Genomic DNA, 20,177 nt, shown 5'->3' with positions numbered 1-20,177 from the left:
CTCCTGATGTCCCGCCGCAATCTTCACCCCAGCGGCCAGCACTGCCGCGCCTTCGGATCCCCATCCGGGGAAATGAGGCGCAACACTGGTGGGGAGGGGTGAGGAGGTAAGTTTATCAGCACGGTGGGGATGGAGCGGGGTGGAAACGGGGCCAAATTAGTATCCTGTGTGTAGGGGATGGTGGGAAGGGTTATAGTTTAAAGTTTGTACAATTGATAGGGGGAAAGGTCAAATAGGAAAGTTAAGTGTTTTGAGGGGGAAAGGGCAAATAATTAATTTAATTGTTATTGGGAGGGTGAGAGAGGGGCAAAAGAGATATATTTATTTTTTTCATTTAATCTATCTTTAAGTATTTAAGTTTCCTGGTCAGGCTAACAGCCCATGATCGGGGTGGGGGTGAGGCGGCCTGCCTCAGCTATTTAAATAAGCCACCGCACTTGGAATAGCAGCTGCTCTTTGGCGTGCAGCGGGCTTATAGAATTCAGCCCCTGATTTGCACTTTGTGTTAAAATCGGGCTATAGTTCCGTACATTCAAACAGTGACTACCCTTAAAGACATACTTCATTGGCTGTAAAGCACCTTGGAATGTCCTGAGGTTGTGAAAGGCATATTATAAATGCAAGTCTTTTTTCTTCTTCTGCTTTGGTTTTCTAATACATTTTAATGAATCCTAGTTGGTGCTTTTCATTTGGAGGGATTGTGTTGGACCTTTGGGTGTAATTGTTGTATTACAAGTCATAGACGTGATATTGGACCCCTTGAGTACATTTTAAGCTGTTGCAAAAGTCTTTTTAGACTATGACATTTTGTTCAGAATGACCCTTTACTTCATGCATTGGCTAAGGTTTGTGTTTTAAATTATGTAGTTCTATTTGGAATATTCCTCTGAAATATGTTTATTTTAATGAAAAACATTTGTTTTAAAGCCTGCAACGAATGGTTTCCTTAAATACTTCAAAGCACTAATTTCTTTAAGTGCATAATTTGTCGTGTTTATGTACATAAGATTTGTTGACCTATTTCTTGCATCTGCAAAGTTAAATAATTGCCTGTAGCAAGAAACAATTTTTAATTATGATCTTTATCATAATAGAACAAAGAGTACTTATTTCTCTTAACCTCACCACAAAGTTGTAGTATAAAATATGAAGACATGTTAAGTACTCAAGTGCATACAATATTTGCCCCACTCTATTGTATACTTTGTTGTCTCATGAAAATTATCACCATAGATCAAACCTGACATTGGAGAAGCATGTATCTTTTTGTTAGGTGAAATATCTGCTTATTAAGGTGATGGCTAGCACTGCTAAGGTAAAACATTTCTCTTAAGATTCCCAGTGTACATTAAACAAAGGCCTGGTAGAGCGCACCCTGCTGCACAGTAAAGCTCCCTTTCGACTTCCCCTATTTATATGCTTTAATCCTATTCTCAGAGAAGCCCTTGAACATACCAGAATAGTATTTCCATCTTGCGGACTGGGGCATTCATGAGATTCCCGCATTAGTACCAAATGGGTGTGTGGACTTGTCCATTGGAAGCTGGGCTGGAGCTATTCAAGCTTATTATATTTTGGACCCTTGCAACCACCTCTTAGGAGACTTTCCTTCATCCATCTGGAATTGTATTGCAGCAGTGAGAGGTGAAAGAATAGTGAGAAAACCCAACATGCATTCAGTCCCAATCATCGCCATTGTCAACAATTTGTCTGATTGAAAATAAATTCTTTGATATGTAACAGCATGTAAATGGAATTTTCAATAGTCAGTAAATGTCATGCCTGTCAACACAATTGCCAATTTTGCTGGCTTTACTTTCCCACAAACCCCCCCTTCCCCCCAAATTTACAACATCTTTGTAATGTACACAAAGCACATTTCAGATTAACTTTCTTGATAGGATTATTCTGTGATTATTTGATGCTGAAAATTTGTTGTTTACAATGCTGTAAATATTTTGATGCTCCAAAGATAGTGGCTGTGGTTAAATGCCTACATGTGTACATTTTAAGATTTGAATGACTTGTTTCTGATACCAGCTATAACTAACTTGTAGTGAGCCCTTGTAAATGGACTATGAGCATGTTTCAACTTCAGAGTGGTTGATTGCATATAAATGTTCAGATTTTATAAAGTTGAGTTCCTCTGAAATGAATAATTATGTATGTGGACGTCATGCAGTTTAATTCTAAAACAAATAGGCAAAATCCAGCCATAATTTTTTTTTAAATGACAATAGCATTTTCTTAGCTCATCTACACTACTTTTGTTAAGTAAATAGAAAATTATGCCAGAACCAACCAAAAAGACAAACAGTACTTTAGATCTCTTCCTAAAATACAATATTGGATTTGCATTTTTTTTTGAGCACCTGGCCATGACAACATTCCTGCTGCTGTCTCAAAGTTGCACTGAGAAGGCCTCAGGCACAAGGATGGTATCTGGCACTAGGTTCTATCATCTTGTTACCTGATTGTTTTGGATTCACTGACCTGAAAAAATCCAGGCACAGGGCCTAAGGCCCTCTCCTTAAGGGCGCCCTTTAAATGTGTGCCCATCTGGCATTAGAAAAGAAACATAAGTCGCAGGGACAGTTTCAAATCTTCCTGTTTTATCAGCATTGTTCTGTAACCACTCCCATTCTCCACATCCTCCTTCCCACGAGTAATTTAGAGGAAATCTCTGGCCAATGTAAAGGGAGTAGAGACCTGGCGTAACGGGTCTTCTTCCTCCTTCTGCTTTATACTTGAAAACTTAGGGGAGAAGAATAATCCCTTACACATTTAGGCAACATTTATGCTGGTGATATGAATACAGTTGATTACTTGGGGACACATGAGGGCTGATTTCCAATTCCAGCCTTCATCGTACCTTGCACCAGATGAAGCTTGCCAGAGGCATAAATTATTTTCGTAGTCTAACCTCAAAAAGAAAAATAATTCTTTGCTGTTAACAAACATGCAAGTTTTCAAAGAAACTTAAGGGGGGAGTTGGAAATTCAGTGGCTTCTTTGCTAAAAGTAAGGCCTTTAAGTCACAGAGATGTCATTTGTCACTTTGGAGGCAATTCGGGGTGGGGTAGGGGGGGTTGAGAATCTGAGAGCGTGGCGGGAATAATTTTGTGAGGCCAAGAGCATTTATGCTGCTCCTGGCCCACAAAAATAAATGGCAAAATGTTGTTTAATCCTTTTTTGGAATGGCAAGCAGCTGTCCTTTTAAGGACTGCTGGTTCAGCTGAACAGTGCCAATTCCATTGGGTCCCACACTCAGTGGGAAACCAAAATTTCGTTAAGTCCTAAATATGACACAGGACCCCAATGTTTTGGGCAAAAATACATGCAAACATACGAACATACGACCCCTCGAACCTGCTCTGCCATTCAATAAGATCATGGATGATCTGATTGTAACCTCGACTCCACTTTCCTGCCTACCCCCTTGCTTATCAAGAATCTATCTACCTCTGCCTTAAAAAAATTTAAAGACCCTGCTTCCACTGCCTTTTGAGGAAAAGAGTTCCAAAGACTCACGACCCTGAGAGAAAAAAATTCTCCTCATCTCTGTCTTAAATGGATAACCCCTTACTTTTAAACAGTGACCCCTAGTTCTAGATTGTCCCACAAGGGCAACATCCTTTCCACATCCACCCTGTCAAGACCCCTCAGGATCTGATATGTTTCAATCAAGTCGCCTCTTACACTTCTGAACTAGCGAATACAAGCCTAGCCTGTCCAACCTTTCCTCATTAGACAACCTGCCCATTCCATGTATTAGTCTAGTAAACCTTCTCTGAACTCCTTCCAATGCATTTACATCCTTCCTTAAATAAGGAGACCAATACTGTACAGTACTCCAGATGTGGTCTCAACAATGCCCTGTACAACTGAAGCATTACTTCCCAACTTTTGTATTCAATTCCCCTCTCAATGAACAATAACATTCTGTTATCTTTCCTAATTACTTGATGAACCTGCATACTAACATTTTGCGATCCATGCATTAGGACACCCAGATCCCTCTTCATCTCAGAGCTCTGCAATCTCTCACCATTTAGATAATATGCTTCTTTTATGTTCTTCCTGCCAAAAAAGACAATTTCACACTTTCCCACACTATATTCCATTTGCCAGGTATTTGCCCACTCACTTAACATATCTATATCCCTTTGTAGCCTACTTATGTCCTCTTCACTTTCCTACCTATCTTTGTGTCATCAGCAAATTTAGCAACCATACCTTTGGTCCATTCATCCAGTCGACCAGTTCCCCTTTATCCACATCACATGTTACTTCTTCAAAAGAACTCCAGTAAATTGGTTAAACATAATGTTCCTTTCACAAAACCATGTTGACTCTGCCTGATTACCTTGAATTTTTCTAAGTGCCCTGCTATAACATCTTTAATAATCGCTTCTAACATTTTCCCTAAGGCAGATGTTAAGCTAACTGGCCTGTAGTTTCCTGCTTTCTGTCTCCCTCCCTTTTTGAATAAAGGAGTTACATTGGCTATTTTACAATCTCATGGAACCTTCCCTGAATCTAGGGAATTTTGGAAAATCAGAAACAACACAAAACTTTCTCAGTAGCCACTTCTTTTAGAACCCTTGGATGAAGTCCACCAGGACCCAAGGACTTGTCAGCCCGCAGCCCCAAAAGTTTGCTCAGTACCACTTCCCTGGTGATTGTAATTTTCTTGAGTTCCTCTCTCCCTTCCATTTCATGATTTACAGCTATTTCTGAGATGTTACTTGTAGCCTCTTTAGTGAAGACCAATGCAAAATACCTGTTCAATTCATGTGCCGTCTCCTTATTTTCCCTTATTAATTCCCCAGACTCACCTTCTATAGGACCAACGCTCACTTTGTTAACTTTTTTCTTTTTAAAATATCTATAGAAACTCTTACTATCTGTTTTTATATTTCTAGCGAGCTTTCTCTCGTACTCTTAATTTTTCCCTCCTTATTAATCTTTTAGTCATTCTTTGCTTTTTTTAAATTCTGTCCAATCTTCTGACCTGCTACCTACCTTTGCACAATTATATGCTTTTTCTTTCAATTTGATACTATCTTTAACTTTTTTAGTTAACTACAGATGGTGGGTCCTCCCCTTGGAATTCTTCTTTCTCGTTGGAATGTACCTATTCTGTGTATTCTGAAATATCCCCTTAAATGTCTGCCACTGCATCTCTATTGATCTATCCCTTAACCTAATTTGCCAGTTCACTTTTGCTAGCTCTGCTTTCATTCCCTCATAATTGCACTTGTTTAAATTTAAGATACTAGTCTTAGACCCATTCTTCTCTCCCTCAAACTGAATGTAAAATTCAATCATATTATGGTCGCTGCTACCTAGGAGCACCTTTACTAAGAGATCATCAATTAATTCTATCTCATTGCACAATACCAGGTCTAGTATAGCCTGCTCTCTGGTTGGCTCCAGAACGTGCTGTTCTAAGAAACTATCCCGAAAGCACTCGATAAGCTCCTCATCCAGGCTACCTTTACCCATCTGATTCTTCCAGTCTATATGTAGAATAAAATCCCCCATGATTATTGCTGCACCTTTCTGACAAGCTCCCATTATTTTTTCCTTTATGCTCTGTCCTACCATGTGATTACTGTTAGGGGTCTTGTATATCACTCCCACAAGTGACTTCTTGCCTTTATCATTTCTCACCTCTACCCAAACCGCTTCTACATCCTGGTTTCCTGAACTTAGGTCATCCTTCTCTAATGTGCTAATATCATCATTAATTAACAGAGCCCCCACTCCTCCATCTTTTCCTAGCTTCCTATCTTCCTAAATGCCACGTACCTTTCAATATTCTGGTCCCAATCTATGTCATCCTGCAGCCATGTCCCTGTGATGGCTATCAGATCATACTTACTTATTTCTAATTGCGCTATCAGTTCATCTGTTTTGTTTTGAATGTTACGTGCATTCAGATACAGAGCCTTTAGTTTTGTCCATTTTATTATTTTTGTAACGTCTAGTCTTGACTGATGATTTATTCTTTTGTACTGTTATGCACTCTCTATCCCTTCCTATCACAGTCTGTTTATTATTTCCCATATTAATACCTTTCTCTCTTGCCTTGTCTCTACTCATTGATTTACCACATCTTCCCAAATTTGATCCCTTGCCTGCACTATTTAGTTTAAAACCCTCTCTACTTTCTTCATTATATGGCTCGCTAGAACAACAGCCCTAGCACGGTTCAGGTGCAGACCATCCCAATGGTACAGCCCCCACTTTCCCCAGTACTAGTGCCAGTGCCCAACAAATAGGAACCCACTTCTATACACCAGCCTTTGAGCCACACATTCATTTCTCTAATCTTATTGCCCTATGCCAATTTGCATGTGGCTCAGGTAATAATCCAGAGAGTACTGGCCACATAGCTCGATACGCACTCAAAAATCATGTCGGGAGGTTCTTGGACGAGTAGATTTTTATTAATTTCCGTTACCCTACCATACCATTCAAGCTGAAAAACAGGGTGCTAGGCAGATGAAAATCAATTCTCTAATGGTTAATCACAAAATTAGATCTATTAAGATTTAAGAAAACCCTTGTAAGGTCATAAATAATTCCAGTCTTTATTCTTGATTTTGTAACACATGGGTAATTTTACATTTTTAATCTAATTAGATTTCATATAGAAAATCCCTCCAAAATAGGTCATCATAATTATGGTCTCTTGGCACCAAGTAACAAACTTTTTTTCTCATTTACAGTATCTGCTGTAATCTCACACATGGAAGCTGTTTGTCATGGAAGAATTAACGTATTTTATTCCAGAACAATTTATTACCTTACCATATTGAATTGAGAGTCATGTTTTTGGAATGAAAACCAAGCTCTCTAAATCTTTGAATGGTTTGACTTGATTGTAATGCAATTTGTACATTATTCAGAATACATACAAGCACCTTTGTTCCTTTACTTAACATTTTGATACAAGCCTATAAATTACATTCAAGTTTCTCCTTTATGTTTACAGGAAAGAAAAGCATACATGAGGTGTGTGTGTGGGGGTGGGGGGTGGGGGGTAGGTGCGGGGTGTAGCATTACTTGATTACTTGTCCCTTGGTGTGTGATCTATTGTTCAGAGTCATGGGAACGCAAATAATATTCAAAATAAAGGTGGGTTTTATTATAACAGAACTGGAACATCAATACAAATAGTAACTGCATGAGCTAGTCTTGAATACGTCTTACTTTCTCAGGCTCTACCCACAACTAACAAACTGACTTCACTTCACTTCTCTGATGATGTGCCCTTGCATTCCTTAAGGTGGTCTGCCCTTAAGGTCGTCCCACAGCATCCCTCTTCTTTCCAAAGATAAAAGCATATGTACAAGAAACAACAATGTTGTAGTTTGGACAAACTATACTTGAGTGAACAAAACATTATTTATAAATAAGCAAATTTAACAGTCTCTAAAACATGGAGGAGGTTGACTTATACGTCCAGATCTGGTGACTCAGATCTCCGGTGAACATGTTCTCTTTCAGTGCTTGAGACTTCCATGCGTTCTTCTCCAGATCGTGTTTTTGAATGCATCCATGATGCCACAGAGCTGTCATGTGTAGTGTTGTCATACATCCTACCATAGAATATTACTTGTCCTTAGTATGTGATTTGTCGTTAAGAGTCATGGGGACACAAGTAATATTCAAAATAAACATAGGGTTTTATTGTAACAGAACTGGAACATGTATACATAAATAAAAATTGCATGAGCTAGTCTTGAACATGTCTTACTATCTCAGGCTCCACCCATAACTAACAGGTCACGTGTGACTTGACTTCACTTCCTCTGATGATGATCACTTGCATTCCTTAAGGTGGTCTGCCCTTAAGGTCATCCCACAAGCGGGATTGGAAACACTTTAAAGGACATGCCACTTTCAAATCAGATTTCATAGGACTTGAACACACATACTTATTGTACAAAAATTAAAACATTCTCCTAGTCGACTCCTCTTTATTCAAAGTTGCTTAATTCACATTATCTGTTGATTCAAATTGAAATTTGCAACACAACCTTCATTATGTTTTTATTAAAATTGCTCAATCCATTCGACTGGATAATTGAGGTTTCTGGAAAAAGAAACAGCTTTAATTAACATCAACAGCAAACTTGCATTTAAATAGCACCTTCAACATAGAAAAACATCCCGAAGCGTGTCACGGGCGTAATCACAAAAATAGATGGTGAACCAAAAAAAGGAGACATTAGAGGTGATCAAGTGGTCAAAGCACTGGGTTTTAATGAGGAAATGGAGAGGAGGGAGGGAATTGCAAAGCTTGGGGCCTAGCCAGCTGAAGACACGGCAGCCAATGGTGGGGATGAAGGAAGAGGGGAAATTCAGAAGAGGTCTGGAAGAGAAATTTTAACTTAAGGTTATGGGGACGAGGAGCCAATGTAGATTAGCGAGGACAGCTGATTGGTGAGTGGGACTTCGTGCGGGATAGGATATGGGAAGCAGAATGTTGGATGAACTGAAATTTACATAGGGTAAAGAATGGGAGACCAGCTACGTGAGCATTGGAATAATCCATTCGGAAGGTGACAAAGCTGTGAGTGAGTGTTTCAGCAGCAGTTGGGCAATTATTGGGGTGGAAGTAGGTGATCTTTGTGATGGAGAGGTCATGCATTTGGAAGCTCGGTTCCTGATCAAATCAAGTGCCAAGGTGGCAAACAGTCCGTTTCAGCCTGAGACGGTGGTTAAGGAGAGGTTCATCAAGACTGAATGTTGGACTAGCAGTCAATAATGTAGAGGCAGTGGAGGGCTCAAGAGAGGTGATGGAGAGGTAGGGCTGGGTGTTGTTAACAAACATCTGGGGTGGTATTTTATTAGTGGACACCGTTCACGATGGCAGAAGCGTAAGTGGATGGCACTTCTGCTTTTGTGTCGGGAGCCGGTTCCCACGCAATTAAAATAAAAATATTACTGGCTGGTGGTGGGTACGAGTGAAACATGCGATCACATGTTGGAGGAAGCTTTTCATTCGTGAAAGCCGCTGTCATTAACAATGCAGAAGGTAGATCCAGACTATAAAACAGCCCCCTGGACAAACAGGGATACTCTGCATCTCAGCCACAACATTCCTGGCTAGCTCCATAAACCTAGTCAAGTTCTTTTTTGAGCAACAGTTCTTGTCCCTCACCCCTAGGATGTAGTGATCGTAAGTGTAAACATAAGAGTTATTGAGAGCACGAAGGTGGCATGGGTGTCCTTCAACTATATTTGTCAAATGTCAATTTTTCACAATATATCTGTTTTAAATCACTTATGTATGCTTTATCTTCATTTTGTTTGGACTAGCTTAGTTCGAGAGTTAAATGTAATGGAATGCCTCATGTTTGGCACACTTAGATGGTTACAGAGGAGATGTGGACATTGCATTTAATGTGGAAGTCACGATGTAGAGTGTCAGCGATCAAACTTCCATGAATTATCATGTTACAGTCCAGTTTTATACTTGACAGTCTGTGGGACATGGCTGTACATGCAGGCCCAGCTGGCACTCCCAGTTGTGCACTATTGTGATGCTTGGAGACTCAGTTGTTGAGCAGCAAGAGACCTCCTTTGCAGCATCCTCTTCACCTGCTCCCGAAGTTCCATGAAAATTGGATACATGAGAACCAGGTCATTCTAACCACATAATGGTATTCAGAAGACAGGCAGCACAATGAAAAAATCCTTGTCCATTGCTTTTATCCATAAAATTGATGAGCAGTGAATTTATAAACTCCTTCCATTGTCCATACACACAACTCCACCCAACCCACTCTGGCCTCCTCCCACTTTGATCTGCAATTCTTGCAGCCCCACATGCGTCTTGAGATACTGTGAGAATATGGTGCATGTGAACTTCCAGCTCAAGGCTGTGACATTCCACCCTCCCCCTATCACCTTCACACTTGTTCCCATCACCCTTGACCCTCCTAACATCACCTTGTGCCTTCCCTCTTTAATCCTTCAACCAAAGCCCATTACCCTGGACCCTGTCACCATCCAATTGGATGTGCCCTCTCTCCCCACCAAGCCCACATCCGTACCCGTCGACTTGGCCCCTCTGATCTTTGACCCTTCCTACATTATCCTCAGAGCTATTGTTAGTTCCCCTGGCCCGCCCTATAAGATCTTTGATTACCCCAACCTTAGACTGGACCTGCCCCCCCCTAGCGAATTGAACTTCCCCCATGACCATGATCATTACTTCCGCCAGCCAGCAGCCTGAGCTTGACCCACAGGACCCCAAGGTGGACACTACTCACCCCTCCATTTAGGCCCTTAATTTCCCTTACCTTGACTGACTGAACCATTGCCCCCTCACCCCCCCACCACACCCAGGAGATGCCAGGCCCTTCCCAATTCACTCTTCTGTTCACCCGACCCCTCCCTCCCTTGGATCCCTCTGCCACTCCTCTGTTCACCTGACCCCTTCCTCTATCTTCCCTCGGATTCTTCTGCCACTCCTCTGTTCACCCGAACCCAAATCCCGCCCCCCATCCCTGTTTTGCCCTTACCATTCCCAAGCCTCCAGCCAAGGTGTCATTCTCCTGTTTCCCTTCCTTGTGCCGCTGAGTTCAGCAAACTAAACCGCTGACCTCAGGCACGACTGCACAAACACGACTGTTGAACACCACCTTGAAACGACCGTGAAGCAGGTGCCACAAGATTCCCTCAGTTAATCTGGAAGGTAGGAATTACTTGCAATTAATTATAAGCCAATGAATATTTATTGCATGCTAATGTATTTGAAGTTGGCACCTGGCACATAACGGCATGAAGACTGACCTGCCACAAAGATGCTGCTGACTTAATCTCTGATTCTCAACCTGCCGTCGGGAAAAAGAAATTGTGACTTGCATCTTATTAAGTCACCCCGCCTCACAAATGCCACTTTTGCAGGCCCATAAAATTCCCCCCAACGGAATCTGACCCCATGTTTTCAGATAATATCGCAAGGGGCAGTATGAGGAAGAGGAGGGGACCAAGGATATATCCTTGGGATTTATGGAAGCATTGATGCAGAGATGGAAGAAGAAGCCATCAATGGTAATCCTGCTTTTGATCAGATAGGCAAGAGTGGAACCAAGCAAGCACAATCCAACTGAGGTGGAAAACAAAGGGGAGGTGTTGAAGAACAATTGTGTGGTTGTCAAAAGCTATAGAGAGGACCAGGAGGGGTTCTGCACTACCGTTGTGTTACAGTTGCAGCACATGCCAATTTAGGCTTTGGTTAGGGCTGTTTCAGTTCTGTAGCAGTGTGGAAATATGATTGGAGCGATATAGGGAATACAGCAAAGATGGGCATGGATTGTCCAAGGACTTTGGAAAAGAAAGGGAGATAGGAGATATGGTGATAGTTTGCAAGACAGGGGGCTTTAGAGTGAGTTTTGGTGAAAGTGATGACTGTGATTTTGAAAAAGAGGGAGAGAGTACCTGAGAAGAGACAACCATTTGCAATGTCAGTTGGCATGAAAGTCAGGAAGAAAAGTTGTGTGGTCATCAGTTTAGTAGGAATGGGGTCAAGGAGGTGGCTTCCATGGACAAGATGAGCTTGAAAAGGAGATGAGAGAGAAAATCAAGACAGATGAGGGTTCAGGGCGAGGACAGAATGGTCTGTGGGGAGCTTTTTCTTGGTAGCCAAGGGAAAGGGAGGAGCAGCAGGAGCAACTAAATGGTAGGTCTCAGTATTGGTTAAAAATGTGTCCATGTGCACCATGATGTTTTGCAATTTTCTTTCAACTAATTATGATCTGTGGCTGGAAATATAAATGAACTGTGTTCATGACTAGAAATTCCTTCATGTGCTACATTATCAGGAGGCTGAAGTCAATGTTGGAAAATAATTTTGTTTGTGGAGGAATTTCTTATCACTGATCATTCAAAAATGATGAGAGCCTTAGAATATTCCTTTAATGAAAGAACAAAAAAATTAAATGTCCAAATGCTAATTAGATTGAGATATTTTGGAGTATTCCAAATTCTGTCCAAAGAGGAACTTTTATACCCTAATATTTTCTCCTGTTGGATGCAAAATATTACATATTTACTCAGTTTTTTAAATGGTTGTCTAATTTAGAAACCAGTCAGAAACATTGAGGGGCATTGATTTATCAGTTACATTCTTTTTGGACTTTGTTTTTAATATAAAAACATTGGAGCAGGATTCTCCAAATGTTTGCTGATTTACACAGCTCTTAATAACTGTGGAAGCATCTCTGCACCAAAATAAAATAATAATTCAGAAAAAAACGAGAATTTAAAACTTTACTTCATTATTTCTATTTATTACTCTCCAACAGCTTGGTAATTTTTTGGCATGGCTTAATAGGTAATATTTTGAAAGATACAAATGAGGTTAGAACTTACTGAAGGTACTTTGAAAAGCAAAATACTTTACACAGAGATAGCAGAAAAGTCACTGCTCCATTTTACATGAAGCAAAAGATTGGATTTTGTTTTTCACAAAAAGCCGGTGGAACTCTGTTATCCTGGAAGTGTTTTATATTTTACATTTTTTCCACTTTCAGATTGATCTGCTTGTTCCAACTAAAGTGACTGGTATAATCACCCAGGGAGCAAAAGACTTTGGTCACATACAATTTGTGGGTTCGTACAAGGTAGCCTACAGTAATGATGGAAGGAATTGGTCTATTTATAGAGATGTAAAACAACAAAAAGATAAGGTGAGTTCTGGAAAAATTAATATTTTCACATACTCTGTTGGTATGATTCAACAAAGGGACATATTTGGTATTTCTTGAGCTCCTGTAGGATTTCTGAAGATTTAGTTTCCCTTTCTTTATATCTATTATTTAATGTGCAACTAAGATAATCAAATGGGGAATTCATTGGGATGTTGTTTTGTTAAGATAAGTGATAAAAAAGCATTAGGAAAGCTTTTTCAGTTTTAACACCTTGGTATTAAAGTCTGCAGCACTACTGATGGTTCCCTTTCGAATTTAAAACTGCATCTGGCAAACATCCAATATAAAGGGAGAAATCTATTTGCAATATAGATTGAGGCCTTTGCAATGATCAAGTCGATTGTTATTGGCAAGTGGACTAGGTAGACTTTTATTTGAACCAAAGCCACTGGAAAATGCCAAAAACCATCATCAGTGTTGATCTTGTGGCATCAGCTCCTGTCTCATTGTCAAATGATTCAAAAGCTTATCAAGTCCAGACTCAAAAGGATCTTCAGGATCTACAATCATCTTTCTTTGGAGGCCATACCTATGGAGGCTTTCAGAACTCCACATTTATGCTGCTATATCAGTAGACATTGATGCCAGTTAGTTCTGTCATCTCTCTGCCCTGGCCAAGCAGAGGTTTTGGAACAGCTAGCATGAGAATATAATAATACATAGGATGCCACCTAAATTAGTGGTTCAACTCAGTCCCTGGTGTAAGAAATTTTCATTATTCATTTTTATTCCTGCTGCAAATAAACCTGGAAAAGAACAAAGGAACAATCATTGAATGTGAAAAGTGTTTCCTTGGAGTATGTAGAATAAACAAAGGTCAGAAAATCCAGTGAACTGTTTAATGCCTGTGGGAATGAAACTCGGTCAGCATACCATGAATTTCTGGGTTATTGTTACCAGCTGATGGAGTGAGAGAGAGATCCTCCTGTTAAGTGAATTTGTTTGTTACAAGAGTGGTACAAAAATTAGTTTCAAACTAGTAATCCCTATATATACATAGAATCTACAGCACAGAAACAGGCCATTCAACCCCAACGTGTCAGTGCTGGTGTTTATACACCACACGAGTCTCCTCCCATTCCATCTACCTCATCTCAGCCTCTCAGCTTATCTTTCTATTCCCTTTTCACTGATCTTATTGTCTAGTTCCCATTTGAAAGCATTTAAGATATTTGCCTCATTCCACATTCTAATCACTCGCTGAATCAAGAAATTTCTCCTTATTTCCTCTTGGATTTATCAATGACTATCTTGTATTTATGGCCTGTAGTTTTGGATTCTCCCATGGGTGGAAACATTCCACATCTAGCCTGTCCAACCCATTCATAATTCTAAAGACTTCTGTCAGGTCACTTCTGAAGTCCTTTCTTTTCCTCCCTGATATCTTGCATTTCTCTTCTCAAAATGAACTGTAGAACAAAGAACAAACAAAATTACAGCACAGGAACAGGCCCTTCGGCCCTCCAAGCCTGCGCCGATCCAGATCCTCTATCTAAACATGTCGCCTATTTTCTGAGGGTCTGTATCTCCTTGCTTCCTGCCCATTCATGTATCTGTCTAGATACATCTTAAAAGACGCTATCGTGCCCGCGTCTAACACCTCCGCTGGCAACACATTCCAGGCACCCACCACCCTCTGCGTAAAGAACTTTGCACGCATATCCCCCCTAAACTTTTCCCCTCTCATTTTGAACTCGTGACCCCTAGTAATTGAATACCCCACTCTGGAAAAAAGCTTCTTGCTATCCAGCCTGTCTATACCTCTCATGATTTTGTACACCTCAATCAGGTCCCCCCTCAACCTCCGTCTTTCTAATGAAAATAATCCTAATCTACTCAACCTCTCTTCATAGCTAGCGCCCTCCATACTAGGCAACATCCTGGTGAACCTCCTCTGCACCCTCTCCAAAGCATCTACATCCTTTTGGTAATGTGGCGACCAGAACTGCACGCAGTATTCCAAATGTGGCCGAACCAAAGTCTTATACAACTGTAACATGACCTGCCAACTCTTGTACTCAATACCCCGTCCGCTGAAGGAAAGCATGCCGTATGCCTTCTTGACCACTCTATTGACCTGCGTTGCCACCTTCAGGGAACAATGGACCTGAACACCCAAATCTCTCTGTACATCAATTTTCCCCAGGACTTTTCCATTTACTGTATAGTTCACTCTTGAATTGGATCTTCCAAAATGCATCACCTCGCATTTGCCCTGATTGAACTCCATCTGCCATTTCTCTGCCCAACTCTCCAATCTATCTATATTCTGTTGTATTCTCTGACAGTCCCCTTCACTATCTGCTACTCCACCAATCTTAGTGTCATCTGCAAACTTGCTAATCAGACCACCTATACTTTCCTCCAAATCATTTATGTATATCACAAACAACAGTGGTCCCAGCACGGATCCCTGTGGAACACCACTGGTCACACGTCTCCATTTTGAGAAACTCCCTTCCACTGCTACTCTCTGTCTCCTGTTGCCCAGCCAGTTCTTTATCCATCTAGCTAGTACACCCTGGACCCCATGCGACTTCACTTTCTCCATCAGCCTACCATGGGGAACCTTATCAAACGCCTTACTGAAGTCCATGTATATGACATCTACAGCCCTTCCCTCATCAATCAACTTTGTCACTTCCTCAAAGAATTCTATTAAGTTGGTAAGACATGACCTTCCCTGCACAAAACCATGTTGCCTATCACTGATAAGCTCATTTTCTTCCAAATGGGAATAGATCCTATCCCTCAATATCTTCTCCAGCAGCTTCCCTACCACTGACGTCAGATTCACCGGTCTATAATTACCTGGATTTTCCCTGCTCCCCTTCTTAAACAAGGGGACAGATGGTAATGTTTGGTAAGTTGATGAGGGAGAGATCATATTGATGTTTATTTAGCAATAACACACTTTCTTTTTCAATTTGCAGGTTTTCCAAGGTAATTTTGATAATGATACACACAGAAAAAATGTAATAGATCCTCCAATTTACGCACAATATATTAGGATCTTGCCCTGGTCATGGTACGGACGAATCACTCTGCGAACGGAGTTACTGGGTTGCACAGAAGAGTGATGAATACTGACTGCTGTCAAGAAAGTTATCACTGTCCTTAGAGTATCTCAACAAAAACTGCACAAACCTGTAAGATATTAAAGGGTTTTCAGTGTTCAGTTTGTGATAGGCATGAGTCAAGTTAGGTGGTCTAGGCCTGTCATTTAACAGACTTTCATATGGTGATTTCTTTTTTCCTTAGAATTTTATTTTCATGTGTTTTGTTAATTTGTACATAGGGATCCCTTCCCCCCCTCCCCCAAATTTGATTGATATGCATAGGATTAAAATCTCTAAGCATTATTGCAGGTGCCAATATTGTATCTTATTTATTGTAAATTGTTTTTTTTCAAAAGTCCAGTTTCAGTTTCTTTGTCATTACAGTCAACATGTACCCGACATTAAAATGATTGAGCGCTGATAAAGCTTTCATTCTACAAATTATGCATGTCCCACATTGTAAGAGACTGAAAATCCCTTTCAAGATGCCATTTTTCCCACATGCATGAAATTATGCTTACAAATCCTTCCTACTTACAAATTTGGTCATGAAAATGTATGGATTGGACATATACTTAAAATACTGATGGTAAAAACTAGTAAAGGCATATTAGGTTACTGTAATATATGAAAATAATAATTAGGCAATAAGTTTGCAATCCCTGAACAAATAAAACAATACATCCCTGAATATACGAGACAATAAATGCTAATGTGTGGGTACACGTCAACCAGCTTTTATTTGGAGTGCATGTAAGGATTCCAAAGTTTATCATTATTGTACTACACATTTGCATTTCCAACTTGTTATTCTGTTACAAACTTTATTTTTTATGAAAAGAGAAACAATTGCTGTTTTGGAGAAGAAATATGAGTAAAAAGAAATGATTATTAAGTGTGGATTACATTTGAGGGAGTCGTCGACATGTGAGTTGTCTGCCCAGTCTCGATTCATTCAGTTCTGTTATGATTTAGATAAATATAAATGACCTTTGTTTATCAATGAATACACGACATGATGTCATTGTAAGTCACTCATTTTGAGTCATTTGATGCACACAGATGATTTTCAGTCAGTTTTGTCCCAGTGTTTAAATTCTGCAACACAGTAAACTAAATTATAACAAATTCATGTAAAGTTCGCACATATGTAATAGAACAGTGATTCAGATGCTGTTGTATGACACCTTCAGAATTTAACTGCTGGTGTACTAATTCAAGCACAGCCTAATCAAATATTTCTTATTTATAATTATTAAATATATTATTTTTTCAAGAACTTTTATTTCTTACTAAAAATTAATGCAGTATAAAATTCCAGAGTGTATTCATGGTGGGCATCTGCGTACTGATAAAGGAAAAGGACCACGTAGTGCACAGAAACCTAATTTAGTGGGATTCCTAAATTATTCATCACTTGAATATATGTGTTTGTATTGTGTATCTAACATTAATGACATCGAATGATCATTTTAAATGTGCACCATTTTGTTGTAAGGTAACAAGTAAACCATGTGTTTGACAGTTCTGTTAGTTGTTGCCTCTGTCTATGATGCAAAGTTTTCATTTGTGGCTTTCATGTTGTATATGCACGGGACTGTAACAAAGCTTGCAAAAATATCAATTTGGAAGTTCCAGTCAGTTTTATCCTTTTGGATATCCCACATCAGTAATTTCTACCTTGCTCTTGGATAGAATGGCAGAAGCTTCAAAGGTTGAGTAATAATGAATATAAATAGCCTGAAAACCAAACCACAAACTTAATTACAGCCCTAATACACACTATTTCTTTATCCCCCGATTGGAGAATTAAGGTTGCTGGCCTGTTGTATCACACCAATTCATATGTTGTTGGCCAGGTATGATTACACCTCTGTCTATTTAAAGATGTTAAATAATAATTAAATAATTCTGTTTCGTGCAGGTAATTTAGAAGGGTAGAAAATTTTAGGGCCGGAGCTTTACGTTGGTGGGAGGTCCTGCCCTCTGGCCGAAAAGTCGATGGCGAGCCCGCCTCCGCCGGGCCTGGGGGGCCAGACTGGGATTTTTCATTCCCCAGACCCTTAATTGGACTTGGGCGGGATTTCCACCCCCTTGAGACAGGAAGTCCCGCCGAATGGAGCTGCTGGCTAATCAGCGGGCCGGCAGCTCTTAGTCCCAGCAGCGCCACCGGGAGAGGTAGCCACTGCAGGGCTACACCCAGCCATCGGAGGCAACAGGAAGGACAGCCCTGGAACTCGAATAAGTTTTTAGGGCCTCGCCGCAGACAATCGTCTGGGACCCGCCGAGACAAGATGGCGAGGGTGGGGGGGGGGGGGTGGTTTGGTTGTGGGGGCGGGGGGGATGGGAGGTGCTGTGTGTTGGGGGTGGTTGGTGCTTCAGGGACGAACCTCCGTGGGACACGGTGTGCCCGATCAGGAGGGACACCTCACAGTCTGCAAAAAGGCCACCTGGTTTTACCAGGTAAAATACCCGCGGCGGCAGGAGGAGGCCCTTAAGTGGCAGTTAATTGGCCACTTAAGGGCCTTGATTTGTCTGGGGCGGGCAGGCCATTTCTCGCTACTACCTCCCCGCGTAAAATTGCAACGGGGGCGGGAGGGGGTCGAGAATGGCTCTCCCTGCCTCCCACTCAATTTTACGTCTTCCCCTCCCCCCACCACCAGCCCGCTCATTGGAGGGCTGTAAAATTCTGGCCTAGAAGTTGTGTCTTTGGTACCATTGCTATAATTTCATAAGTCTGGCCATGTTTCCAATTTCTTGGTTTAGCCATAGCAGCTTTACAAATCACTTAATTTTTACAAGAACTAATATAAACTGCTTAGATTATTTTCTATTTTTCTGACTCCCTCCAGAGCTGTAGTATCCTTTTTATTGTGTCTCCAAAGGTTGTTCTCTTAATGAGTTTTGAAAATGATATTTATCCAATAACTGAGATCTAACAGCAGCCTTTTTAAATTCAATTCGGATAATTGAGTCCTGCTGCTTACGATCACATTGGACACTGAAGACAGAAGCATTTGTGAACCATTTTTATCATTGTTTTTATGGTAAGCTTGAAAAAAATTGAAGCTACATACCCTACATAAAATTGATTTGGAACCAAAAAGATAAAATTTCACTGATCTGGCACTTATAAAATTACACTTACATATTTGTCATGCTGATAAGGAGGCTAACACAATCAAGAAGGAGGTTATCAGAATCAAATTTTACAAGGGAATTAGAACCTTCCCAAAAAGAAAACACTGCATAAGCTTTAAGGCAGTTTTCTTTTTCAATGATGCGGATAATTTTAAAATAGGATCTGTGAAGGACAACAAAAGGTATACTTCAGCTGCAACATTGTGGAGCAGCAGTGGAGAAACCAATGTTACGACAAGCAAATACAACCATTAGACTGTTGGCATGTCTGTGATTGTACAGCCCTCCTGGTCCCGTCAATGCACTGAGTGACTTAAGAATGTATTAATCTGTATATGAAATTAAAGGGAAAGTCAACCATTAAAATAATATTGGATATAGAGTATGTATGAATGGATTAAATCAAGATCTACGGTTTCGATTGAAATAGCAGAGCAGATGATAAATTCAATGCCATTTTTGGTAGCTGATTAAAGGGAATGTTTTCCTTGTATACACATCCCTACTACAATAACATTATGCTATTTACCCACATCAGTTATTGAAGTAAGTATGATTTCCAAATAATACTATAACCTAAGATGCAAAGCTAATTTCAGCCTTAGTTTATATCTTGTTTGAAGTGTTTTGACACCTTTCAACAGATGTACTTCAATACAACTAGGCTTCTGGTTAAGTAACAGCCGTTTTTAAGTAAGCTCAAAATTCCATCAAAATGTGAAAAGAATTTTGCTAAACTAGATTTTCCATTTGCTTTTTGATAAACTGAATTTTTCACTGGATTATGTTCTCCACATCATACTGAGTAATCCCGTAGGGCACTTACTTGATTAGTTATTTGTATTCCTCAACTACATTTTGTCGCCCTTCTGGATTCTCTGTAACATTTCTTCCTATCTTTTTTCTCTGCCTCTCCCACCTCAGTAAAGTGATCTCTCCAGTTTACTTTCTCTTGTAGGCTGTGATGAAATTCCTACTGCTCAAGTAAATGGGAAAACAATGTGCATTTCTAAAGATGTGTTAGCTTGCTTTTTTAATCTGTATCAATCCCCCAGATCCTACTTAATGCAATGTGCCTCAGCAATTAACAGATCAGGGAACACAGCATGCCCCAGCTCACACACCAAAGCTGTTGATGGGTGTACAAAAGTGATGTTTATGGTTATTCCTATCTGTTTTTTCTCTTGTGCCCCCCACCCAAGGACTGAGGGTAGAGCCATTAAAGGAGACATAAAGAAACATGC

General features: G+C 40.3%; 1 protein-coding gene across 3 annotated transcripts in view; it reads left to right on the top strand.

The window, feature by feature from the left end:
- The window catches only part of LOC137368681 (EGF-like repeat and discoidin I-like domain-containing protein 3), a 263,542-nt gene extending 246,258 nt beyond the window's left edge, over nt 1-17,284 (top strand). For all 3 annotated transcript variants that reach the window (XM_068028831.1, XM_068028830.1, XM_068028829.1), the window contains 2 exons: nt 12,557-12,712; nt 15,667-17,284. In XM_068028831.1, the coding sequence (XP_067884932.1) occupies nt 12,557-12,712; nt 15,667-15,813 (303 nt within the window). In that variant the 3' untranslated portion in view covers nt 15,814-17,284. The remainder of the gene's footprint in view (nt 1-12,556; nt 12,713-15,666) is intronic.
- The last annotated feature ends 2,893 nt before the right edge of the window (nt 17,285-20,177 follow it).

Source organism: Heterodontus francisci, chromosome 4, assembly GCF_036365525.1.
Source record: "Heterodontus francisci isolate sHetFra1 chromosome 4, sHetFra1.hap1, whole genome shotgun sequence".
Lineage (NCBI taxonomy): Eukaryota > Metazoa > Chordata > Chondrichthyes > Heterodontiformes > Heterodontidae > Heterodontus > Heterodontus francisci.
This window is presented reverse-complemented; position numbering and strand designations above follow the sequence as displayed.